The 25,570-nt window shown below is 47.1% G+C and overlaps 2 protein-coding genes across 6 annotated transcripts in view; one reads left to right on the top strand and one right to left on the bottom strand.

The window, feature by feature from the left end:
- Positions 1-12,084, top strand: part of EZH2 (enhancer of zeste 2 polycomb repressive complex 2 subunit) — a 45,080-nt gene extending 32,996 nt beyond the window's left edge. For all 5 annotated transcript variants that reach the window (XM_068152581.1, XM_068152584.1, XM_068152583.1 and 2 more), the window contains exons 13-20: positions 3,922-3,962; positions 5,060-5,185; positions 6,192-6,370; positions 8,686-8,781; positions 9,698-9,779; positions 10,773-10,853; positions 10,946-11,030; positions 11,729-12,084. In XM_068152581.1, coding sequence (XP_068008682.1) covers positions 3,922-3,962; positions 5,060-5,185; positions 6,192-6,370; positions 8,686-8,781; positions 9,698-9,779; positions 10,773-10,853; positions 10,946-11,030; positions 11,729-11,789 — 751 coding nt within the window. In that variant the 3' untranslated portion in view covers positions 11,790-12,084. The remainder of the gene's footprint in view (positions 1-3,921; positions 3,963-5,059; positions 5,186-6,191; positions 6,371-8,685; positions 8,782-9,697; positions 9,780-10,772; positions 10,854-10,945; positions 11,031-11,728) is intronic.
- A 1,633-nt stretch (positions 12,085-13,717) lies between these two features.
- The window catches only part of CUL1 (cullin 1), a 50,239-nt gene continuing 38,386 nt past the window's right edge, over positions 13,718-25,570 (bottom strand). The window contains exons 13-22 of the mRNA XM_068152579.1: positions 25,316-25,447; positions 24,636-24,753; positions 23,064-23,140; positions 21,850-21,981; positions 20,315-20,407; positions 18,735-18,782; positions 18,545-18,627; positions 16,772-16,877; positions 15,176-15,289; positions 13,718-14,248 (exon numbers count right to left, since the gene is read on the bottom strand). Coding sequence (XP_068008680.1) covers positions 14,168-14,248; positions 15,176-15,289; positions 16,772-16,877; positions 18,545-18,627; positions 18,735-18,782; positions 20,315-20,407; positions 21,850-21,981; positions 23,064-23,140; positions 24,636-24,753; positions 25,316-25,447 — 984 coding nt within the window. The 3' untranslated portion in view covers positions 13,718-14,167. The remainder of the gene's footprint in view (positions 14,249-15,175; positions 15,290-16,771; positions 16,878-18,544; positions 18,628-18,734; positions 18,783-20,314; positions 20,408-21,849; positions 21,982-23,063; positions 23,141-24,635; positions 24,754-25,315; positions 25,448-25,570) is intronic.

Here is a 25,570-nt window from a genome sequence, read left to right as displayed (position 1 = left end):
GGTTCTTGTAGGTGTCTTGCTGCAAGTAGTCAAACTAAGTTTAAATTAGAAGTGCTCTTACACAGCTTGCTGTAACAATCAAGGCATTATGGTCTAATTCTGTTTGCAGCAGTAAACAGGAAATTTACAATCACAATGTGATCCAGCAATGAATGGTGGTGTTTTGTAAATTAAAACTCCTGGGGTTTTTATAGTGAAGTGTGTTCTGGTAATAGCAATAAGCAAAAATGTAGCAAACCAGGGGCATTGCCTGTTCTTTTTCTTTGAGAGAAGCTATTCCTTTGTAGCTCTCCCGTTTCATTAGCAGCTAGAACTTGAAAAACTGAACCTAACAATTCATTATTTTAATTTGCTGCAGTGAAGAGCAAATTCCAGCTTTTTGCTGGAGCCCCAGAGTCCCCCTGAAACAATTTCTGTTGAAATTAGAAACTTGGTGGCTACCATCTGTCATTGAAATGCATTTTGCTTTGAGCAGGCTGAAGTTTGAAAAGTGTGACTCTGCGCTGATTATTTTTGTTCCCGGGGATAAGAACATAGGAGACAAAAAAATGACTGAAAATTAGCAAGAACAGGGTTGGTTTTTTTCCTTCTGTAAGCAACAAGTACACTTTTGGTTTTTTGCTATAAAGTTTCCTATTTCTGTCTTTGTATTTCCTTATTTTCCCCCCAAGTTTGTTCTTGTCCAATCAGTTCTTGCTTCTCTCAAGTATATTACTATTTCTAGACTAGTGACATTCCTGGTACAGGCTCCAAGATACTGCTGACATGGAGTAGAATGTTTCAGCTTTGTGGTACAGAGGCAGCCAGCATGAGCTAGGAGGAGATTCTGTGAGCATCTGGAAGTGATTCTGTTTCTAGCAAAAACCTGTTGATTTATTTTAATGCTTTTGGCACAGCTTTGAAGCTGTTTTGGGCGTGTGGTGGCTTTGGCTGCTCAGATCTGCAGTTATTAGCCACAGTGCAGGTTTGGAATGTGCAGATGGGAATCAGCTTGCTTTCGGATTCCAGCAGATAGCCACAAAAATGGTGTCACCACATCATATTTGAAAAGAGCAGCTGGAGAGCTCAACTGTATTCTGCAGCTGAAATACATTGTGTTGTGAGCAGGTGTCGTGGGTTTGAGAGGAAGGCCCAGCCTTCTCCCCCCACAAAGAGAAAAAGAAATAAAAACCACAGCTAGCCACAGCCGGAGAAGCAAAAAGCCCCAGCACTGTCCCTTTCTTAAAGGCACAGCCTCAAACGGTCACAGCAGGTTGAAACATCATTTTGGAGGAGCTTAGAGATGGTTTTGCTTTGAGTTCTTTTTCCAAATTAATAAAAGCATGTACTCTTACACAGAATCATAGACCTTTAAGGACATTGAGTCCAACCACCATTTGAGTCCACCAAGTCTGGTGTTGAAGGCCACCAAAGAGGTGTTTCAGAGAGGCAGAGATGTGGTGCTGAGGGACATGGTTTAGCACCAGCCTTGGGAGAGTTAGAGAGTGGTTGGACTTGATGGTCTTAAAGGCCTTTTCTAGCTGAAATGATTCTATGATTCTATGCTATTAGATCCTTATTCTCTTGGATTGAGAGACATGCTTCTGTGAAAGAATTCTTCATACCCATTCTACTTGCTGAATGCCAGCTAGACAAAACAAAAAGTATTGTGATGTGCATTAGAGTAACTCAAGTCACAATTTGCACTACTTTCAGTTCTATGGGAGCTGTCTTCTTGCAAAGCATCAGCATCTCAGAATTCACAAACAGATGTTGGTAGCCTTTCTTCCGGACTCTTTAATAGGAACTTCATCCATTTATGACAGCCCTGACATTCTTGGGGTTCTCCTTAACTTCACGGACTTGGAGGAGTCTCCCTCTGGCTTTCCAACTCCAATGGGTTCCTTCAGATGCTCTTGAGAAATGCTGTTGAGCACTTAACATTGAGTCTCAGAGTAAGGTTTTGAGAGGCCAATTGCACAGAGAGCTTGTTCACCAAAAGCTGCTGGGTGTGGTGGGTGGCCAACAGGAGTAGCAGCTAAAAAATCCTACTGAAGTAGTTACAGGCAGAGATACTCTTTCAGCGTGCAGATTTTGGAGTGTTGTGCTCACTGGAGGGAGGGCAGCTCTCCAAGTTGCTGGGGCCTGTGCTCTCCAGCCTTTTGGCCTGCCAAGTAAATCTGCACAGAAAGGATGGGCATGAATCAGAGAATCACTGAACTGCTGAGGTTGGAAGAGACCTTTGAAATCATCAAGTCCAGCTGCTCACCTGCAGCTCACAATCCCACCAGTACTGCTAAACCACTCCACATCACTCAGCACCACATCCATGTCTTCTTTACATACTTCCAGGGACGGTGAATTCACCACCTCCCTGGGCAACCTGTTCCAGGGCCTGGGAACTCTTTGTCTGAAGAACCTTTTCCTAATATCCAGCCTGAACCTCCCCTGGCACAAGCTGAGGCTGTTTCTTCTTGTCCTGTCACTTGCTGCCTGTGAAAAGAACCAACCCTCACCTGCCTCAGCCTCCTTTGAGGGAGTTGTAGAGAGCAGTGAGGTGAAATATGGGTATTATTTGCCCAGGAAATGAGTCTTCTCCCATATTCTCCTAGTGTTGCTCTGGGATGTACTAAGAAAGCCCAAGAAGTACAAACTTTGAAAATCCTTCATCTAATTTTTGTTTGTTCAAGTGCTGGCTAAAGCACATAGAATTGGGAAAAACCCTAAAAACATTGATTTCTCCTTTAATTTTATGGATAGTGAAGTTTAAGTCTGGTTTTCCTTCTGCTACCTAAGGTCCAGACTGGTGGTTTTTCTGCATTGCTTCTGCCACAGCTGCTCATGGGATAATAGACATTTCCTGCCCAAAGAGTTCCAGTCTGAAACAGATACTTAAAAGGGGTAGTTGTAACCTGGAAGAACTTTAATGCATGATGACTCAACCTTATGACAACCAAAAGCATGATGTTCTTACAGAAATCCACCACCTCCATACCACCAAACCATCACTTCTTGCAAAGGCAGTGCTTAGCTGAGCTAACTGACGAAGGAAAGCTACAAGAACATAAGAAAAAGGCATCTAGAATGTGAAGGAGGAGGGAAAAGGCTTAGCACAGTTAACACCAGTGAGAACAAACTGGGGAAAACCCTGTCCAGCCAGAAGAAATAGTGAGACCCATGTGGCTGTGCCAGATGTGATCTCTTGCTGTATACTTTGAGCTCAGATGAAGGGGAACACCTGGCTGTGATCTGTAGACCACTAGTGTGGTACTGGGGCCAAGTCCAGTGAAAACATTAGTTTGGATAGTAGAAGAAACTTCTTGACTGGAAGGGTTCTCAGACACTGGAGCAGGCTGCCCAGGGAGATGGTTTGAGTCCCCACCCCTGGAGGTGTTTCCAAGAGGCAGAGATGTGGTGCTGGGGGACAGGGTTTAGCACCAGCCGTGGTAGAGTTAGAGAATGGTTGGACTTGATGATCTTGAGGGTCATCCAGCTGAACTGATTCTGTGATTCTATTCTATGATCCTAAGCAGGTGACAGACCTTCACCCCCCTACTTAGATGTGTCCCTCCATGTCTGCAGCGCCGTATCCTTCCTCCTGCTGCTGCTTCAGCCTGCTAGAAGCAGCTCCAGCAGCCTCCTCTTTGCAGATTTTCCTTTGAGGCCATCTGAATTGAAACCTCTCTGTAGCCTGGACTGGGTGGGGGCTGCTGGGCCAAGAGGAATGCCATGGGGAGGGGGTGGGAGCAGCCCTTAGAGCTTGTCAGCTCCAGGAGCCTGGGCAAGGGTGGTTCTGCTGCAGGCACTCCTGCCTTGCAGGCTGTCAGGCTGCCGAATCCTGCCCTGTTTTCAGTCAGCCTGGGTGCCGGCCGCGGCCACCTCTCACAGCCCCACTGCAGGAGGAGTTCCTGTCAACCTTCTTCTGTTCTGTGTTTTTTGCAGGTTGTGGGCTGCTCATTGCAGAAAGATACAGCTGAAAAAGGGTTAGCATCTTTCCATTCCATTTATGTCCTCAACTTCTAAGACCCTACTGTTGCTTTTTGTTGTTGTTGTTGTTTTCTGTTTTGGGGTTGGTTTTTTTTGGTAATGTCAGGCCATGCTCTGCCTGCCTTGGGGAGCTGGAAATTAGAGGGGGAATAAAAAGGCACAAAGTAAGTTCTCACTGCAGGTGCTGCAGGGACAAGAGGTGCTGTTTGATTTACTTGGCTGGACAAGCTCCTGATGATTCAATGAAAAGGGAAGGAGGTTGGATTTGCAGTCTTCTCAGTATGGCCTCACAGAAGCACAGCACAAAATTGCATGAACAGTAGTAAAGAACAGCATGTGGGTGGGTTAAAACCAGCTTATTTTAGCCTGTTGTCATCTGAAAATTGGTTGAGGGTGCTTGGGACTTGCAGCAACATAAATCATTGGTCAGTTTGTGTCTCTCTCCTTTTTGGTTGCCCCTTGCTAACTTGAGCATTGTAAGGAAGCCAAGCAAACCCAACATCAGCTCAGGAGGCTTAGCTGTAAATACAATGTACGTAACACCAAGTTCTCCTAGCTGCTCTGCAGGTCAAGCTCAAAGCTTGTTCCTCAGAGTCCCTCCCTGCCTACAAGATGTTGGTGCTGTCCATGTTGGAAAATTGACCTGGGGAAGCACAGTGGTATAATGACCAGCTGTTATTTTCCCAGCCTTGTCTGCCTGAAAGCTGACTGTTGCTCCAGAGTTGGTGTTTGGGCAGATGTGACTTTGCTGACTGACACCAGTGATGCTGCAGAGGATGCTCAGACAGGAAATTATACCATTGCTGTCTCGTTCCTCAGTTTTCCACAGTACCAAGTGTCCAGCTCCGAATGCTCCAAGCAGTGAAGCACACTAGGGAGGAGAGGCAGCTCATGCTGACGTTACAGCCCTGCTTTGGTGTCTGTGGGGCTTTTCACCCCACTCATCATAGCTTTGGGGTTTGTTGGTTTTTTCAGTTGATTCTCAGGGGGTTCTTAGTTAACTGCCACCAAAGGAATTTCTGATGTAAAGAGGGAACTGGACATTGTTTGTTTGTGCCCTTCAGCTTGACAAAATGTTGCTCTTTTCACTCAGATGGTTCATCCAATCATGTTTACAACTACCAGCCATGTGATCATCCCCGGCAGCCTTGTGATAGCTCCTGCCCGTGTGTCATTGCCCAGAACTTCTGTGAGAAGTTCTGTCAGTGCAGCTCAGAATGTAAGTAAAACACTTAGAAGCTGTCTCGTAAGTTTCTTTCACTGTCCCAGCCCCCAGCTCTGTACTAGCAGCCTGTGTGTGCTGCTGGTAGTGTTTGCAGGAGGAATAAATTGTGTTGGAGTGAGGAGGGAGAACATGTTCAGTTTAAGTGTCAAATGGTATGAGAATCAGCACTGTGCCCAGGTGGCCAAGAAGGTCACCAGCGTCCTAGCCTGTATCAGCAATGGCCAGCAGGAGTAAGGAAAGGATTGTCCCACTGGACTCAGCACTGGTGAGGCCACACCATGAGTGCTGGGGTCAGTTCTGTGGCCCTCCATCCAGTAAAGACGTTGAAGTGTTGGAGAGGTTTTCGAGAAGGACAACAAAGCTGGTGAAGGGTCTGCACAACAGGTCCGGTGAGGAGTGGCTGAAGGAACTGGGGTTGCTCAGTCTGGAGAAAAGGAGGCTGAGGGGAGACCTCCTCGCTCTCCCTGAAAGGGGGTTGGGGGATGGTCTGTTCTCCCTAGTAACAAGTGATGGGCTGGGAAGAAAGAGCCTCAAGTTGTACCAGGGAAGGTTTAGGTTGGACTTCAGAAGAAATTTTTGACTGAAAGGGTTCTCAAAGACTGGAACAGACTGCCCAGGGAAGTGGTTGAATCCCCATCCTGGGAGGTGTTTCAAAGAGGTGGTGAGGGACATGGTCTAGACCCGGATTTGGTGGAGTTGGATAGCAGTTGGACAGGCTGATCTTGAAGGTCTTTTTCAAGCACAGCAAGTCTGTGGGGAGGGATTGCATGCTCAGCTGAGTTGTTGACTCTTCACTAGCCACTAAATGAAGCCAGGCACACTGCTCAGGCTTGAAGCTGCAGCAGACCAAAGTAAAGCTGGGGAAGAATTCCCACACAGTACTTCCAAATGCCTTCAACGGGCACCAGATAGTCTGCTGTACTGTCACCTGCACTGGCTCAGTTTTTCATCCTGCTGTTCTTACCCTTGCCTCTTCTCTTTTTCCCCTGTCCCCGTGCAGGCCAGAACAGGTTCCCTGGCTGTCGCTGCAAGGCGCAGTGCAACACAAAGCAGTGCCCCTGCTACCTGGCCGTGCGCGAGTGCGACCCTGACCTCTGCCTCACCTGTGGAGCAGCTGACCACTGGGACAGCAAAAATGTTTCTTGCAAGAACTGCAGCATTCAGAGAGGATCCAAAAAGGTAGGGGGGCAGTTACACTATCTCTCGCCTGCTGCCTTGGCTGTGAGGTGGGATTGCATCTTCCCACTGGGGAGAGGAATTTAGAATCATGGAATCATAGAATCAATAAGGAAAAGACCTCAGAGATCATCAAGTCCAACCTATCACCCACCACCTCATGACTACTAAACCATGGCTTCAAGTGCCACGTCCAATCCCTTTTTGAGCACCTCCAGGGACAGTGACTCCACCACCTCTCTGGGCAGCACATTCCAATGGCCAATTACTCTTTCTGTGAAGAACCTTCTCTCCTCCTTGAGCCTAAACCTCCCCTGGTACAGCTTGAGACTGTGTCCTCTTGTTCTGGTGCTGGTTGCCTGGGAGAAGAAACCAACCCCCACGTGGCTACAACCTCCCTTCAGGTAGTTGTAGAGAGCAATAAGGTCTCCCCTGAGCCTCCTCTTCTCCAGGCTAAACAACCCCAGCTCCCTTAGCCTCTCCTCATAGGTGAGAGACCTCGAGCACAAGCCCTATGAGGAGAGGCTAAGGGAGCTGGGGTTGTTTAGCCTGGAGAAAAGAAGGCTCAGAGGAGACCTGTATTTCTTGGCCTTGGTTCTGTCAAATGGCACAAGAGCAGGAAGGGAAGCCATTGTCAGGCCACTTAAGTCTAGGTGCTGCTAATCTCTGTGTGGTTATGTCCAAGGAGCTGGTGTTTGCTGTGGAGCTCTGCAGTAGAACAGCTCTTTTCCCACTCTGCCCAGCATTGGTCAGCCCACCCCTGCAGCACTGTGTGCAGTTTTGGTCCCTGCTGTACAAAAAAGATGCAGTGTCCATAGAAGGGCCACAAGAATGAAGAGGGGGCTGGAGGAGCTGCTGTATGAGGAAAGGTTGAGAGACCTGGGTCTGTTCAACCTTGAGGAGAGAAGGCTTAGGGGGACCTTGTTACCATGTACCAGTACATTAAGGGTGGCTACCAGGACCATGGAGACTCCCTTCTCACAAGGAGTCCCCTGGAAAAGATAAAGGGTGATGGGTACAGGTTTCTGCTGGGGAGATTCCCATTGGACTCTAGAAGAAAATGTTTGCCATGAGAACAGCCAAATCCATTGGAATCATCTCCCAAGGGAAGCAGTGGATTCCCTACACTGGACAGTTTTAAGGCTCAGCTTGGCAGGGTGCTGGGCCATCTCCTATCAACTACACTATCAGCTAGAAAGCTTGGACCAGATGACCTGTGGGGTCCCTTTCAATGGATTTCCCTCGTCAGGCTTTGCTTGAGATCTACATCACAGGCTGCTCTTTTGAAGCATTAACTCCTCAGCCTTCCCCTACATCAGCATAAGCAAGTTTGGTTCAGGTGTTGATTCTAACACACAGCTTGTGCAGGGTCTGGTTGACTGTTCTCAGCCAAGCACTGAGCTGATCAGCACTTGTCTGCAGGCCCTTCAGGTTTGAAATCCCCACTGTGTGTTTTTATATAACATCCTGTCCTGGTTTCAGCTGGAGCAGAGTTAATTTTCTCCCTGACAGCTGGTTCAGTGCCATGTTTTGGGTTTTGTATGAGAAGAGCATTGATAACACGCTGATGTTTGGGTTGTTGCTGAGCAGCACTTATCCTAAGTTAAGGGGGGGGTTCAGTTTCCCATGCTCTGCCAGCCAGGAGGTGCTCAGAAGCTGGGAGGGACCATGCACAGGACACCTGTCCCCAACTAGCAATGGGGATATTCCATACAGCATATAAGCTGGGAGGGGCAGATCAGTGGGTGGTGAGAACTGCTTGTCTTGGGTTTGATTTCTCTTTCTTTTTGTTCTCTTCATTATGGTGCTGATTATATTTTACTTCAGTTATGAAACTGCTTAGGAAGAATGAGGGTGGTGAGACACTGGAAAAGGTTGCCTGGGGAAGTTGTGGGTGCAAGGCCAGGTTGGATGAGGCCTTGAGCAAACTGGTCTAGTGTCTCTGCCCAAGGCAGGGGAGTTGGAGCTAGATGATCTTTAAGGTCCCTTCCAACCCAAACCATTCTGTGATTCTCATCTCCACTGGGAGCAGAGGAGCAGCTGCGTGGTGCTTGGCTGTGGGCTGGGGTTAAACCAGGACACTCTTATTTCAAGCTTGAACTAAAATTTGTGTTAGGTTGCAAGTGCCTCATGTGGATTGTCTCTCCCATATGACTGCTGACCCACAAGCTGGGATTTTAGTGGGTGTTTGAAGAAGAGAAGAGTTGGTGTTTGCACATTTCATTAAGTGAGGCAATTAAAACCGAACCAACCAACAAAACAGCCCCCCCCAAATCTGAGCCAGGTATGTCTCAATGGTTCTTTTTTCTCTCTCCTAGCACTTGCTGTTGGCACCTTCAGATGTGGCAGGCTGGGGTATTTTCATCAAAGATCCTGTGCAGAAGAATGAATTCATCTCTGAGTACTGTGGTGAGGTAAGGGTGGAGAGCACTGGTCAGCTGAATTGGTGAAGTCATGTGTTGGAGCTCTGTGTCACGTTGAGGCAGAGAGATGTGACCAACTAAGGTACAGCTGCTGCTGCCAGAGGCTCCAAACCCAGCAGCCAGATGGCTGTGGTGCCACCAAACCTGAGGTTCCTTGCGAGAGCAAGAGGCTGGAGTGGTCGTTTGGCCCTGGAGGGGACTTCAGTGCAGACGTGCCTAGAATTCTGTGCAGAACCATTTAGGAGAGCACTAAAATTCAGCAGGCTTCCACCAAGTTAAATTCTGTCACAGTGAACCCCTGAGTTGGGAGTGCAGCCTCCCTTTTGAGAACTGACTCCTGCTTTCCTTCTGCTCTCCAAGAACTTCTTTATGCTCAGAGCAAACCAGGGGCCGTTGATGAGCACTGGAGGCTCCCTGAAAATGGAACTTTTTGCCCTCAATATTTTTAGTCCCAGAGAATAAAAGCCCTACCTTTCTTTCAGAGTGCATAGAATCATAGAACATTTTAGGCTGGCAAAGCCCCTGTGAGGTCAAGTCCAACCATCAACCATGGCCATTAAACCATGTCCCATGTCCGGGTGCCATATCAGCACATTGCTTGGAGCACCTCCAGGGATGGTGACTCCACCACCCTCCTGGGCAGCCTGTCCCAATGCCTGACCACTCTTGCAGCAAAGAATTTTTTCCTAATCTCCACAACCTAAACCTCCCCTGGCACCATTTCAGGCCATTCCCTCTCAATCTGTCACCTGATACTAGGGAGAAGATCCTGACCCCCACCTCACTCCATTCAAAGGATTGTACAGAGCAGTGAGGTCTCCTCTGGGGTTTGGGACCTTAAGCTGGTATGGACAGAAGAGGGAAGAGGAGCTCTCTTGCTCCCTTTCATGAGTGCTCTTTCTTCCAGATTATTTCTCAGGATGAGGCAGACAGAAGAGGCAAAGTGTATGACAAATACATGTGCAGCTTTCTCTTCAACTTGAACAACGGTACGGACCCACACCTCACAGCCCTGCCCCAGCAGCAGCACACATCCCACACGTGGTGGGGGTGGCAGGCACCTCTGGGGATCATCCAGTCCACCTCCCCTGCTAAAGCAGTCACCTACAGCAGTTTGCCCAGGATCACAATGTCCAGATGGGTTTGGAATCCCTCCAGAGGAGACTCCACAACCTCTCTGGGTAGCCTGCTCCAGGGCTCTGGCAGGTTTAGGCAGCCCTCTTCGTTTGCAGGCTGCAGGAAAGGGTTAGGAATTTTCCTCAGCTCATCCTTTCCCAGCAGCCTGTGGATGCCCAGTCTTGAGAGCCGGTGCTTATTTTGTTCCCTAAGTGCCAGTCAGCTAGAGAGCAGCCACAGAGCCTGTGACCAGCCATGATGAGCTGAGTAGAAGTAGAATTAATGGAGTAAAATGCTGCGCAAGCACCAAGTCAGGCAGCCCAAAGAATGTAAAAGGCTCACTGGGAATTGCCTGGAACAGTTTCATTATCTTTAAAATCTTTATTTATTTATCTAATTGTCTATTTATTTAACTTAAATTAGCAGTGAGGTCTGATGGTAGTTCTGTGGGGAGTGAGTGGGACATGCTAGCAGAGAGATGTGGCAAAGAGGAAAACTTAGCCCACAGCATGTCAGGTGTGGAGCATCAGGAAAGATTGGACAGGAATTAAAACAAAGCTGTTCTGTCAGCATTGCCCTCGGTGTGCTCATGGAGCTTGTCCCTGGGAAGTACAGGCAGGGAAGCTCCAAAGGAGAAGGCAGCGCAGTGCTGCTGTGGCAGAAGGTAAATGCAAGGTCAGTGTGGGGCAGCCAGGAGTATTTGGAGCCCTCCAGAAAACAGAGCCAGCCCTTCCCTGGGGGTAGCTGGGCAGCTATCTCTGCCAGCCACTCCAACCCAAGCACACTGGGGGTTAAACACAAAAGCTGTTTCCTAGGTGACCTCTCCATCACCTGTGGGATTTGTTGTTTTTCTTCCCCCCCTTTAGATTTTGTGGTTGATGCAACACGCAAGGGCAACAAAATCAGATTTGCAAACCATTCAGTAAATCCCAACTGCTATGCAAAAGGTAAGCTCTGCACTGGTGGGGGTAGTGGGGCAGGAGGTGGTGCTGCAGGGCTGGTGCTGCAGCCTCTTGCTAACACAGGTTCTTCCCAACAGTGATGATGGTTAATGGCGACCACAGAATAGGAATCTTTGCTAAAAGAGCCATTCAGACTGGTGAAGAACTGTTCTTTGACTACAGGTGGGCAAATGGCTTTTGTTACCTCTCCCTGGCATGATCTGGTTAGCTGTCAGCTCAGGGGCTGTGCCTGTCTCCTTCCCACCAGCTGTGGAACTCAGATATCCTGGCATTTGGGTTTTAAGCCGTAGTCAGACTGACTTGAGCAAAGCAGCAGGGTAAGGACCTTGCAAACTTATAACTGCAGCTTGTAGAGGGAAGGTTCAGTGACAGCTGGGGACAGACCTGCATGTTAAACTTTTATCTGGTGGGGCTCCCTAGGGACCAGGGTGGGATGTCTCCCCCATCACTCAGAAATGGGCAAGAGGTGTTCCTGTGTTAATACAGAGGAGGGCTTGTAAGGCTGTGGTGATGCTGTTTTCTCATTCTTTCACCTCAAGTGAAGAAAGGCAGCTGTCTGGTGAGGACACTGCCTCAGCCAGCCCTGGCAAGTGCAGCTGCTTTCCTCTAGTTAAGCTGAATTTCAGCATTGCAAGAGCCAAGGCAAAACAAGGGAGCCGTCAGCGTTTTGCTCCCTCTTGGTCACTCCCCTACAAGCAGGTTTTGGGGCAGTCAGTGTTCTGTGATTCCCACCAGGACTAAAGGCCCCAGTTTGTGAGGAAACACTGGGGAAAGAAGTCTGAGAGTGCTGCCCTGTCAGAGCAGGCTGCCAGGGCCACCAGCATGGCTTCTCACCTGGGGGTTTCTGGTTTTAATTTCAGATATAGCCAAGCTGATGCCCTCAAGTACGTGGGCATTGAAAGAGAAATGGAAATCCCTTGACACCAGCTACCTCCTCTTTTAAAGAAAGAAACAAACAGCTGCCTTATCTTCAGGAATTTTGAGTACTGTGGGCAAGTTCAGAGCGCTGACGAGTGATGCAGCTTGAAAGCCTGTATTTGCAAAGTACTGTAACAGTTAATTTATAGTAACAAAGTTTGACAAGAAACAAACCAACTTTTTATTGCCTTCTCACCAGCTGCAAAGTGTTTTGTACCGATGAACTTTTGCAATAAGGGTGTGGTACATTTTTCAACCTTGAATAAAGGATACTTGAACTTCTTCATTTTTACTGTGAGCGAGCTGGGGCTTTGTATCAGCCAGGGGAGGAAAGCAAGGCCAAGGGTTCCTGTAACTCCACACACATCCACTTCCCGTGGTTCAGGTCACATCTAAGTAAGATTCATGTGAAGGTGTAAACAGGGTAGGAGACCTCAGGCTGAGTATGAACTTCAGTATAAAGCACCAAAGTACAACTCTTGGTCGTGCAGCTCTCATGAATCATAGAACTGTTTAGGCTGGACAAGCCCTCTAAGATCATAGAGTCTAACTGTCACCCACTGCCAACATGGCCATTAAACCATGTCCCTGTGGACCATGCCCACAGGTTTCTAGAACACCTCCAGGGATGGTGACTCCACCACCTCCCTGGGGAGCCTGTTCCAGTGCCTAACAACTCTTGCAGGGAAGAAAGTCTTCCTAATAAACCCTTGGTATGAAGCTGCAGGCACATTCACTGACGTGATGGCTACAGCTTAGAATCTCTGCAGCCAACCTCCTGTCTGTAGCAGGTGCGCTGAAGTTGTATTTCTGTCCAGTAGCATTCAATGGGAGGGGAAAAGGGTCTCCCTTCAAGAAAAAAACCCAAACCGAACAGAACAGCTGCAATTTCGGGCACAAACCTGACTGTCCAGACAGTTGTGGTATGAGGCACCAAGCCACAAAGTGGTCAAGGCCAGGTTAGATGAGGTCTTGAGCAACCTGGTCTAGTGGAAGGTGTCCCTGCCCATGACAGAGGGGATAGACTAGATGATCTTTAAGGTCCCTTCCAACCCAAACCACTCTGTGAACGTGTAAGGTTTGCTTCTAGCTGCCTGTTAGCTTCAGGTGCCAGAGCTCTCTTCACTGTTCACTCAGTATGGAAATAACACAGACAAGGACAGAATCCCTGCATGGTGGGCGTTGGAAGGGACCTCTGGAGCTCATCCAGTTCAACCCCCAGGCTATAGCAGGGTCATCTGCAGCAGGTTGCCAACGATCACAATGTCCAGGGGGCAGTGAAATCTCCAGAGGAGACTCCACAACCTGTCTGAGCAGCCTGCTCCAGGGCTCCGTCACCCTCACAGCTAAGAAATTCTTCCTGCATTCCAGGTTGTGTCTAGTGCCCTGCCACTGGGCAACGTTGCTGTGGCAGCCAAGGCTCATTTCACAGATGTGTAACAAACACCAAACACCCTGAAAAGAACAGAACTAAACCTGATCAAGGAATATAGACGTAGCAACACTCAAGAGTTTTAATTCCCATCACAGCTCACATTCCATGGGAGCTCACCTTTAGGATCATAAGCCCGTTAGTCAGGGCAGCCCTTAAGCAAAGGTGATGCATTTTACAGTGCACCATTAAAACCAGCTCCAGTTTCAGCTGACCCAAGCACTGCCAGCTCTATTCCAAGTGTTCTCCAGTGTTTCTCTGGTGCGATCACCTGCTCAAAGCACAGCCCCGCCTCCTGCCAAAGCAGTACCCTGCACTCACCGCAGTGCTGCTCACTCCCTGTCCCAGTGCCAGTTTCTTCAGCCTGCTGCAAGCCCCAGGAGCCAGGGAGAAAGAGGCAAAGCGACACGAGTTTCTCTGGCTCTCATAACCATTATACCTCTTTATTTACATTTAGAAAGGTTAAAGTTGTGAAACTTAAAACGATAAAACCAGATGCGACTTGTACAGAAACCTTTTTAATTCCTTTGTTTTATTTATCACACATTAAAAAATGAAACACACTATACAAATGGGGTTTCATAGCAGAGTACACATGGCTCCATTCAGACTCGCTCTCCAAGTGCTGCCAAACATTTCAGCTCTAGCCAATGTATTGATTTAGATGCAGTAGCATGCAACCCTGGGAGGAGAAGGGTTTTGGTTCCTCTCTCTTCTTAAATTAGGTTAAATGGCATCGGTGTCCGTATTTACATACTTGAAATGTATCAATCCTGAGCAGTTCTGATGTAAGCCTGAGACTGGCTGATGGGAGTCCTGGTCTCAGTCAGTAAAAAGGGAGGTCCAAATGGCAGCAGGGTGGCTGCTATGAAGTTCGGTGGCATTGGTTCTTCCCGTCACATACCTAGTCGCTGGGTGTCACACAGTCAAGTCATTGCTAAGGAAAACGTTAAGCCAGGTAACTGTAGGTGTCCTTCTCCCCATCCACACGCTCCAAGTACTCCTTCTCAATCAGAATGTCGATGCATTTCTGTGGGACAAACACAGGTGAACAGGAGGATGCTGGCACAACAGTCCTCTGCAGGGCTACCACTGACCTGGAAGGATTTCGGCGACCCAAGATTCAGGGCAGGTAGAGGATGGGATCAGGTGATGGGCACAGACCATTGCCGTTTGCTCTCCTGTTTCTGACCCTATTCCAGCAGGGAACCTCATTACCCACCTGGATCCTGTGGGACCTGTCCTAGGTGATCCTGCTCTGACAGGGGGGTTGGACTAGATGATCTCCAGAGGTCCCTTCCAGCTCCTACTATTCTATGATACCCCACCAAACTGCACCATACTTGATGCCATTCCAGAGCAGAGACTGGGAGAGTAACTGCTCACCAGTATGCTGAGCAACTCCATAGCAAGCCAATGAAGACCTAAACCAAGCTGCTTGCTGTAAAGTTACTAATGACAGTAATTGTCTGCCTGCTTCACAACCAGACTGGGAGCAGCACTTCCATCACTGGTGCCAGTTCTATGCAGTTGCTCTCCACTGCCTGGTGGATGTAAAAGTCACTGGTAAGATCACTTAGAAGTGATGAGTTCTGCAAAATTGTCCCCCATCCCAACACTGCTGTTCTAGGAAGGAGGGGGAAACTGTTCTAGTGAGGGAGGTGGCTCACAAGCAGTAGTACTCCCACAGCTGGAAAACCAGGAACAAGAGGGGAGCCTGGAGCAGAGGCTGCTGTGAGCTGGCACTGAAGATGCCATCAAATTACTATTTTACTACTGCCAACAATACGAAACATGCATGCTACCCTATAGCAGTACTGGTGATTAAAGTATTTCCTACTTATTTACAACCCCTCCTTACCCACCCCATCTCCTCAGCTCCCCTTTTGAATTCAGAAGTATGCTTTTTGGCTCTCACCTCCTGGAACATGGGTTCAGAGATGTGGTTCTCACATACCTTAATGACTGGAACTCGTGGCTTGAACCTTGAGGACAGCTGTGTTAGCACTTCTCCGAGCAGTTGCTGGTGTTTTAGAACCTTCCTCATTTTCATGATTCTCACAATAGCAGCCTGCACAGCAAAGTCAGAGAGGTGTGCCTTAGGAGCTGACTCCTTGTCCTTCTGGACAAAGCCATTTTATTGCCCTGGCAGATGAGGCCTGCTGGTGCAAAAGCATCATTGCAGCAGACCTGAGAAGCAGGTGGGCAGAAGCCTGCCTACAAATGCCAACCACTGTAAAGCTCTCAGAGCTCCAATTCTGTGTAGCAGCAGTCAGCAGAAAGGGTTTGGACACAGGGAGACACATACATTGGAACTACTCCACTTACAAGCAGTGCTAACAATAGCACCCACTAGGACCAAGAGTAACATGAAACTACTCAGAGCAGAAAACCTCAGTTACATATTTCACTTTACTGCCACACTCTCCTGGTAGTACACTGGAATTTTCTTCCCTGCTCCTTTGCTTCTCAAGTAGATTTGAAATGACATCACTAAAAGACTTGGTAATAAGATTCTCCTAAAGCTGACAGGAAAGCCTGGGATGCATAAAGAAGACTGGGGGAGGTTCTTCTCCCATGCTACTCTGCCATAAATGAGGCTACATCTGATGTATTGTGTCCAGTTCTGGGCTCCCCAGTTCAAAAGGGACAGGGAACTACTGCAGACAGTCATGGGGAGAACACAAAGATGCTGAGGGCCCTGGAGCATTGCTGTGAGGAGGAAAGGCTGAAAGCCCTGGAGCTATTTAGCCTGGAGAAGAGCAGCCTGAGAGGGAATCTTCTCAATGCTCAGCAAGAGCTAGGGGGTGGAGGGCAAGAGGATGGGACTAAACTCTTCTCAGCATTGCCCAGTGATAGGACAGGGGGCAGAACCCAGGAAGTTTCATCTAAACACAAGGAAAACTACTTTGGTGTGAGGGTGCTGGAGCTCTGGAGCAGGCTGCCCAGAGGGGTTGTGGAGTCTCCTTCTCTGGAAAGATTCCAAACTCACCAGGACGTTGTGATCCTGGGCAGCCTGCTGTGGGTGACCCTGCCCATGGCAGAGGGTTGGAACTAGATCTCCAGAGTTCCTTTTACCCCCAGTCTGTGATTCTGTGTAAGCACTGATAGTTTCATGCTAACGAGTCTTCACTCCAGAACTGCTGAGTTGTTCATCCATGAAACGTAAACAGCCATCTACATGATGGTAGAACAGGATGAACAGTGCCACAGACTCATAGAATGGTTAAAGATCCTCTCATTCCAACCCCCTGCCATAGGCAGGGCCATCTTCCACTAGCCCAGCTTGCTCCAGGCCCCATCCAACCTGGCCTTGAACACTTCTCCAGGCTTGGAGCCTCTACAGCTCCACATCCTAACACACCTTTCTCCCTGTTCTGTTTCAGAATCCAAACACCTTTAAGAACGCTGTAGATACATTTTAGCTCCCCCAGAGTGTTCTGCAATGGCATGTTGACTTTTGATATAAGACAACCCCTGGGAACTTCATTGAAGGGTCACAAAGCTGCAGGTCTGAGCTGATAGCCCAGCAGTGTTCTGCTAGACAAGTCACCTGGATCAGTAGTTTCCTATCTTCCTCTATATTTTTATGTGTAGTTTCCTGCTCCTGCTTCTGTTCAGTCTTCATTGGCACATTGATGTTGACCCTTAACTTTTTGCTGCAAAGACAAACAGGTGTTATTTTTAATCCATTATTTATTAATAAAGCAACTAGCCTGCTTACAAACAACCCCCACCAAAGCTCCCCCCACTACAAACAGCAAACTAAACCCAATGCTAAAGTAAATGCCACCCCACCACAGCTATTTACAGCTAGCATAGATGAGTGCTCTCAAGACCAGGTACTGTGTCACCAGCTGAATGAGCCTCTGCACCGGGTGCCCAGCCTGCTGGCCCCACTGGGAAATGCTGCAGTGGAAGGGGGATCTGTTATTTTTTTCACCAGTTCTGTGTGTCACAAACTGGGACCCATCAAGCCACACAGTGCAGTGATGCTGAGCTCTTTCCACCCCCACATTAACCTCACCAACCATGAATTCTCAAACCTTTAATTATTGGTCAAGGAGGGGAGAAAACAGGTAAAGGATAGAATAGAATAGACCAGGTTGGAAAAGACCTTTGAGATCATTGAGTACAACCTATCACCTAACACTATCTAATCAACTAAACCATGGCACCAAGCACCCCAGAGAGTGAAGTACAGGGAAAAGTTTTTAAATGCTTCTTGCACTTGAGATGTTATCTTCAGGAAGCACTGAACTCCTCACTGGATTTATGTGTGTTTATGTCCATGCTCTGGTAAGCTTGATAAACAGTCACCACAACTTGAAACACAGGAGCGCTGAAAGCAGTGCTGGCTAAAGTAGGCAATAAAAGCTACTGAAAATCATGCTGATTAACTCCTCCAATCCCCACATGCTCTGAAGTGCTACAATGAGCCTGCTGATCTTCAACTTGTCTCCAGTTGGATGAACATTTTGCCATGGTCAAACTCTGCCCAAATTGATGGGTTGAAATAATAAAAAAGGGGGCAACTTCTGTCCCTGAGCTAAACTCTCCTTTGTTAACACATTGCTGCCCACCTCTCCTACCCCACCAAAATGCAGGCTGCTTAATCCACTTTGATTAGCCTAACTGCTGGTGTTGCACTGAGGTCCACACAGGTGATGCTCCCCGTGACCCACGCAGTGAAGCTGCTGAGCACAGTGTCAACAGCCTGTCCCCAGGAAAAAGCAGCAGATGAAGTTTGCAGCACCTCCCAACACAGTTAAAATGTCTTCTGAGGTTTGCTCAGCTAACTTTCACCTTCTCCCTCCCCAAAAGCAGCAACCTGCCTTTTTAAGCATTGAAATGGATGTCAGAGACACAGGAGGCAGAAAGCAGCCAGTCCACTTTTGTCACCAGGTCAGGCTGAGTTACCAGGAGGGACAAGCTGGAGCCAAGGAGGAGAAGCTTTGGCCCTTGCTGGCCACCGTGCACTCCTGTAGCCTCATAAAATGTGCATTCTGCTGAGTGCAAGTCACACAGCTCAGTCAAGGCCAGCACAATTTCTTACCAGAAATAAACTATAAAAGAACAAAACAAGAACCAAGAAACCAAAGGACACAAAAAAGTGTGCAAGGCCTTGACTGACTTCATGACAAAGTCAGAGAGCTGACCGGTAACCAAGCCCCTCCTTTCGCTGGGACACGTCGGATCTATACTTGAACTGGCACTGAGACCCTGGAGCTTTCACACCAGAGAGATTTTACCCAGATTCTGAGAGCAGAGGAGTAGGCTGCTACCCATCAGACACAAGTGATATGCTGCTGAAGGGTCTCCTTACTTTTTATAACCCAGATACAGTTTTATTAAGGTATCTGGTTTTAACTCCACCTCATCAACGTTTGCATTTTCGTCTTCCAAAACCTGCAAGAAATGAAGCAGACACAAAAATAAACATTCACTGACACCTTCTGCTGAGGGTGAAGCAGGCCACAAAAACAAACCACAGCCAACAACAAAAGAGTACTCACAAGCAATTTTGATTTCAGCAGGATCTGGAGAACTTGTGCCAAGATATCCTACAAAGCACAGAAAACGTGATCAGCACAGGCAGACAGCACTTTTCTGCAGCTTCAAACACTTCAACAAAAATACACTCATTATTTAAGACTTGAGGACTAGTAAGTGCAGAACACTGCAAAACCAGAGAGGAAACAGTAAAAGGGCAGTAAGAATAGAGTTGACAAAATGGAATAAAGACCCTGTTGGATGTTAGGACAGCTCCCTCAGCCTTTCCTCAGAAGGGAGATGGTCTCTGTGCTGGACTCTCTCAAGCAGTTCCCCAAGGTCCTTCTTGAACTGAGGGGCCCAGAATTGGACACAATATTCCTGATGTGGCCTCACCAGGGCAGAATAGAGGGGGAAGAGAACGTACTAACCACACCACTTCTAATACACTGGGATGTGATTGACCTTAGCCGCAAGGGCACATTGCTGCTTGTAGTCATCCTGTTGTCCACCAGCACTTATATCCATGTCCTTTACTCCAGAGTTGCTCTCCAGTCCCCAGCCCACCCTTGTCCATGAGGATGTTCTTTCCCAGAGGCAAGACTCTATGCTTACCCTTGCTGTATGATCTACTCTACCAAATCCAGGGCTAAACCATGTCCCTTAGCACCACACTCTCTGCCTCCTGGAAACACCACCAGCGATGGGGACTCAGCCACTTTCCTGGGGAACCTGTTCCTGAGAACTCTTTCAGTCAAGAAGTTTCTTCTAATATCCAACCTAAACCTCCCCTGGTGCAACTTGAGGCCATTTCCTCTCCTCCTATCACTTGTTACTAGGGAATAGAGACCAATCCCCACCTGGCTCCATCCTCCTTTCAGGGAGTCATAGACAGCGTGAAGGTTTCCCTTCTACTTGCATATACAGATGTACAGATATACACATACATATACACACAGAGATATGTGTACATATGAATACAGATATATGTATGCACACACACACACATTTATATATGCAAACAAACATCTGTAACCAATGGCACCACCAGAAGAATGGTGGCACCATTTAGGCAAAAAGCTGGCTTTCCTAGAAATTTGTGTTTTTACATCAAAATGTCTGTAGTGAAACACTGAAAACTTCCTAGCAGAGGTCAGCAGGACATGCACAGAGGTGTACATATACACTAAGACTCATCAGAAGATTAGACAGTTATGATTAGAATCACAGAATTCTTTCTGTTGGAAAAGACCCCTAAGACCACCAAGTCCAGCCATCAACCTAGCACCACCATGGCCATTAAACCATGTCCCAGTGTACTGTGGCCACACATTTCATGAACACCTCCAGGGACGGTGACTCCAGCAACTCCCTGGGCAGCCTGTTCCAGAGTCTGACCACTCTGCCAGTACAAAAATTGCTCCTAATATTCAACTACAGGAAAGTAAACCAGGAGAGCAAGTTGAGCAAGAGCTGTCCTTCAGGACAGAACTGAACTCTGGCTGTCCAACTGTCTAATCCCAATTTCTTATGTGGGCATGAAGAGCCCTGAAGACCAACAGCCTTGTTCACAAGGAGGTGGTAACACGTGCCATGCCAGTACCATTTTGATTTGAGTGCTGTCTGTCAGCTGCTGCACGGTGTAGGCGTCTTCTGTGTTGTACTGCAGCAAAATTGCCATCTGGAATGTGGATGCCTAATGGACCACAAAAAAAAAAGCAGAAGGAAGAGAGGGGAGTGGAGAACGCAATGAGAATGAACAAACAGGCGCCATCAACAACCTGAAATTCATCACTGGAGCATTTGGGCACCCAGCTGGTGCTGATCATGACATAACACAGACAAATCTGATGCTCCTTATACAGCCAGAGTTTGACCTTCCAGCATTAGCTAAACATAAACCCTGAGATGATGATCATTAAAGACACTTCATCAAGTCTTCTATTATGGTCTCAAAGCCTTAGCCTTCTACTTGCTAATGTAATTTAAATGATTTTCCTCTGTCACCACCTGACCCTCACCCATTTAATCTTCATTAAAACCTACAAAGACTACTGACATCATCCTCCCAACTGCAGCAGAATAATGAACCCCCATTTATAAGCTGGGCAACTACCAGTGGCTTATTCCTGTCTGTCACCAGATGGTTAACATCTGCTGGTGACAAGTCCAGAGCCTGAAATATCTTGTTTCTTATCCCTGTTGTGAGCTTTCCTCCTCTATCTATTTTACAAGGGAAAGCAGGGAAGGAAGTCCCAATATGTTCATGAATGTTCTGACATACAAATAACATCACAGAATGCTTTGGGTTGGAAGGTACCTCAAAGTTCCAGCCTCCCTGCCATGGGAGTCTCCTACAAGACCTCCTAGAACACTTGCTTGCTACCAGAACAGGTTGGTCATGGCCCCATCCAACCTGCCTTTTAACATCTCCAGGCAGAGAGACTCCAAAAATTCCCTGGGCAACCTGTTCCAATGCCTTACCACCCTCGTGGGGAATAACTTCTTGATGTCTCATCTAAATCCAGCTTCTTCCATTCTAACAGTTCCATATTCTTCTCATGTTGGGGGCTCCAAAGCTGGACATGGTACTCCAGGTGAGGTCTCACCGGAGTAGAGGTGCAGAATCCCCTCCCTCCACCTGCTGCCCACTCTGCTTTTCATGCAGCCCAGGACATGGTTGGGTCTGAGCTGCAGGCTCACATTGCGCTCTCATGTTGAGCTTCTCATCACTCAGCACCACTGAGTCCTTCCTCTCTCAGCACTGCTCTCCATCCATTCGCCACCCAGCCTGGATTTGTCCTTGGTATTGTCCCAAGCCAGGTGCAGGACCTTGTACTTGGTCTTGCTAAACTCGATGAAATGGGCATAGGCCTGTCCAGGTCCCTCTGGATGGCCATCCCCTCCCTCCAGCGTGCCAGCTGAGCTACACACCATGGTGTTGTTAGCAAACATGCTGAGGGTGCCTCCATCCCACTGTCCCTGCCACCAACACAGGCCCATTTCATTGTGTGATGGATGAAATCCAGGCTGCGTGCGGGCAGAGGCATTCCCATGAACTCCACTGCAACAGACCAGCATTCATCCTCTGAACGCATCCATCAGCCACTGTGTCTCCTGGCACCATGCCCAGCTCACCTGTAAGGTGTATCTGTTTTTGAAGCAGTTGGTAACCAATTCCCCCTTGGACAGCTGGTACAACCATGTTAGTTTTCTTCCACTATGGCGACTGGCATAAAACGCAGTAAACCTCTGATAGCTGCGCTCTAACTGCATGGAAGCAACAAAGAATATTATATACCTTCGTTTACCATGCTCTGGAAGACAGGAGTTAAATCTGATCACCCTTACTTGTCTAAGTAAGACAAACAGAAATGCAAAGTATTTGAGTTCTTCAGACCAAGTGAAAATTCCCCTTTTAACAGAGGTCAACTCGTAGCAAAGTGTCGTTAATAGCACAATGCTATTGTGCTTGTTTAGGTTCCACTCTTCCTTTGATGGTATCACAGAATCATAGAATTATTTGGCTTGGAAGGCACCTTAAAGATCATCTAGTTCCAACCTCCCTGCCATAGACAGGGACACCTTCCACTAGACATGAAGTAGGTGAAGAAGGCCTACTGGAAACCTGGGGAGGGGCTTTTTACCAGGGCTTGCAGTGACAGGACAAGAGGAAATAGATTGAAGCTGGAAGAGAGGAGATTTGGACTGGATGTTAGCAAGAAATTACTTACGGTGATGGTGGTGAGACACTGGAAGAGGTTGCTCAGAGAATCAGTGGGATGTCCTGTCCCAGGAGGTGTTCAAGGACAGGTTAGACAGGAACTTGAGCAACATGGTCTAGGGGAAGGTGTCCTTGCCCATAGCAGGAGGGTTGGAACTAGATGATCTTTAAGGTCCCTCCCAACCCATCCCATTACATGACTTTATGACAGAGCAGTTATTTATTAAGCAAGGACAGAAAGGCAATTTCTTTTAACCACCTTCTTCCTCCAGGTAAGACCAGTTAGAACTTAATTCTCCTGTGGAGTATTCATGTCTTGTCTATTCTGGTTAAAATTACTACAATAGCTAAAGGTTTTACTGGACAGAGCTGAAGTGACAGCAAGAGAAATGTTTCTTCAATAAAAGTACACACAGAAAAATACACTGGCAAAGATTTGTTTCAGCTACTCTGGAATGTTCTGGAGGAAGATCCAATACCCAGGCTCTTTGCACAGGAGAAAACAGTTTTGTATTTCACACAATTCCCTCCCCAACAAACACCAGAACAGGAGGAGACACCATCCTTGTAAAACAAACTTCTCACATGAGCATTCCATGTTGGGATGAAGCAAGTGCAAGCTCCTCACCTCAGATGGCAGAGCAAACGTGCAGGATTGCTGGAACGGCCATGATCCAGAACTTAGCACCTGGATACTGAAATCCACTGTAAGAGAGGTGGAAAGGCTGAGCTGCATTATTCCACATGCAGCCACCCCCTCCTCAAGCACTTAGTCCCAGTTCTAATACAGACAAGAAAAGGTTCTGCCTTTTGCTCAAAGTTAACACAATGAAAACTCATGAAGCAGTCTGCACTTTTTTCACCCAGACTACAAACCAAACAAATTCATGCAAGATGTTGCTGCACGTGGAAGGCTTCAGACTGCCTGTGACAGTCACTCCATGTTCTATTGTTTGTAGAAGTTATTCCCTGGTTTCTATCTCCACAGGGAATTTCTCTTTTAACATGGAAGTTACAAAGTGAAAAAAAATGCAAAGTGTTCATTTTCACGTGTCTCAAACTCATCACTCCACAGCACACAACTGCAGGAGAAAGCTTTTCATGTTTATGCTTGGAAGGCATTTGGGGCTGATCACTAAAACTAAGGCAAAGCTAAGCAAAAATGAAGGCTGGTAACTGATAGTTCTAACTCTAATCCAGCAAATCAACAATTCTTTACAGAGCCTGTTTCAACATGCTTCAATGTAAACAGTATTTCTTTATAAAGAAGGGATGGGGCTGTCTAACAACCTCAAACACAACACAGGTTTAGCAGCACACTTCTCAGAGTTAGATTATGGTTTGGCTTAGTGATCCTGAGGGTTTTTTCCCAAAACAATTCTATGATTCTATCCTTTTTATCCTTAATTCTATCCTTTTTTTCCTTCATGTTCTACACAAATATGAACTTGAACCATGGAATCATTGAGGTTGGAAAAGACCTCTAAGACCATCAAGTCAAGCCTTCTACCCATGACCACTGGAGACCATGTCCTAAAGTACCACACCTGCTATTTGTTCTTTTTTAACACTTCCAGGGATGGTGACTCCAGCACGTTGTGCTCAAAATCTGAATTGTTTAAAGAAAAATGTCCTTTTAGTCACACAAAAAAGAAGACAGAATTCAAATTATTATAACTACAGAAATAAACATCAGGTTCAAAAATCAGGAGGAGGCTACTGAGAGGATATAAAGTGCCATTAGAAGACAAAGTTGAGAACTGAAAGGTTAATCTAAAAATCCAAGCTAATACCAGCTTCCAGGTGGGGGCTGGTCTCTTCTCCCAGGCAACTAGCACCAGAACAAGAGAACACAGTCTCAAGCTGCACCAGGGGAGGTTTAGGCTGGATGTTAGGAAGAAGTTCTTCATAGAAAGAGTGATTGGCCATTGCAATGGGCTGCCCAGGGAGGTGGTGGAGTCACCATGATTGGAGGTGTTTACGAAGAGACTGGATGGGGTGCTTGGTGTCATGGTTTAGTTGATTAGATAGTGTTGGATGATAGGTTGGACTTGATGATCTCAAAGGTCTTTTCCAACCTGGTTAATTCTATTCTATTCTAGGGACATGATGTCTAAATTGGGCATTTCCTTCATTCAGTTAGATCTGTAGGAGAGGAAGTTAACTACCCAACAGCAACTTAGGTAAAAGCATTACTTACAATCTAAAGGTTCTGAGTTGGTCAGGTGCTTTTTAAACTGCTCATTCAAGTCCTTGCTTACACCAATGTCTTGGAACATCCGCTGCAGCTTGGAGGTATACTCAAAACCACAAGCTTGCTGCATTTTGAAAGCAGAGACATGTCAGTAAGACGCACTTCTGACACTGGAGACTGAGAAAAAACAAAGTATGGGAGCCTATTTCTTTAAAATGGGATGTAAAAAGTTCAGTATTTCCTTTAGTCAAAGTGTTGATCCCTGAGACATGTCATCCAAAAAAGTGAAGGAAATTTAGGTTAAAAATGAAGCAAAACACCCACAGAAAGAGAAAACCAAAAGACTATTAGATTGTACTTTGCTTGACCCTGAATGAACAAGGGTTAAGGAAATCAAACAATTTTCCAGCAGTCACCCCACTGGATAATTACATCTACTTCATTCATTTGGATAAGACTAACCAAGCTTAACTCCCTCAGACAGAGAGAGTACAAGCTCCTGGGAGGTTAAATAAAAGGGTAAGAACCAGGTTTTGTGGTTTTCAGCCGGACATAAGATCATGAAACAGAAGGAGCCCCACCACAAAAGAAGCCCCACCCACTGAAAGAAGCCCCACCAATGCTTATCCAAGGTAGGCTGAAGGCCTGCAGCGCGGTAGGTGATGGGACACTCAAGGAATACTCACTTTTAGTTTAGAGATCATGCTTGCCTCAGCATCATCACTGGCACTGTTCTGGTGCACAAGTCGCTTGGCCAGCATCTTCGCGTAGAATTTTTGAAAGACATCTTTGTCCTCAATGTACTTGAAGACAACCATCTGGAAAAGATCAGACAGTTTGTAATGGAACAAATAAAACCAACTTAAACCAACAAACAACCTAAGCATTTAAATACTTTGGGCTCTAAATTGGAAAGGCAGGGGTGTGATGGGTTGACCGCT

This window comes from Melanerpes formicivorus, unplaced genomic scaffold, assembly GCF_026170545.1.
Source record: "Melanerpes formicivorus ecotype bairdi unplaced genomic scaffold, bMelFor1.0.p_v2 SCAF_24, whole genome shotgun sequence".
Classification (NCBI taxonomy): Eukaryota; Metazoa; Chordata; class Aves; order Piciformes; family Picidae; genus Melanerpes; species Melanerpes formicivorus.
The sequence above is the reverse complement of the archived record's forward strand: the minus strand, read 5'-3'. Positions and strand labels throughout refer to the sequence as shown.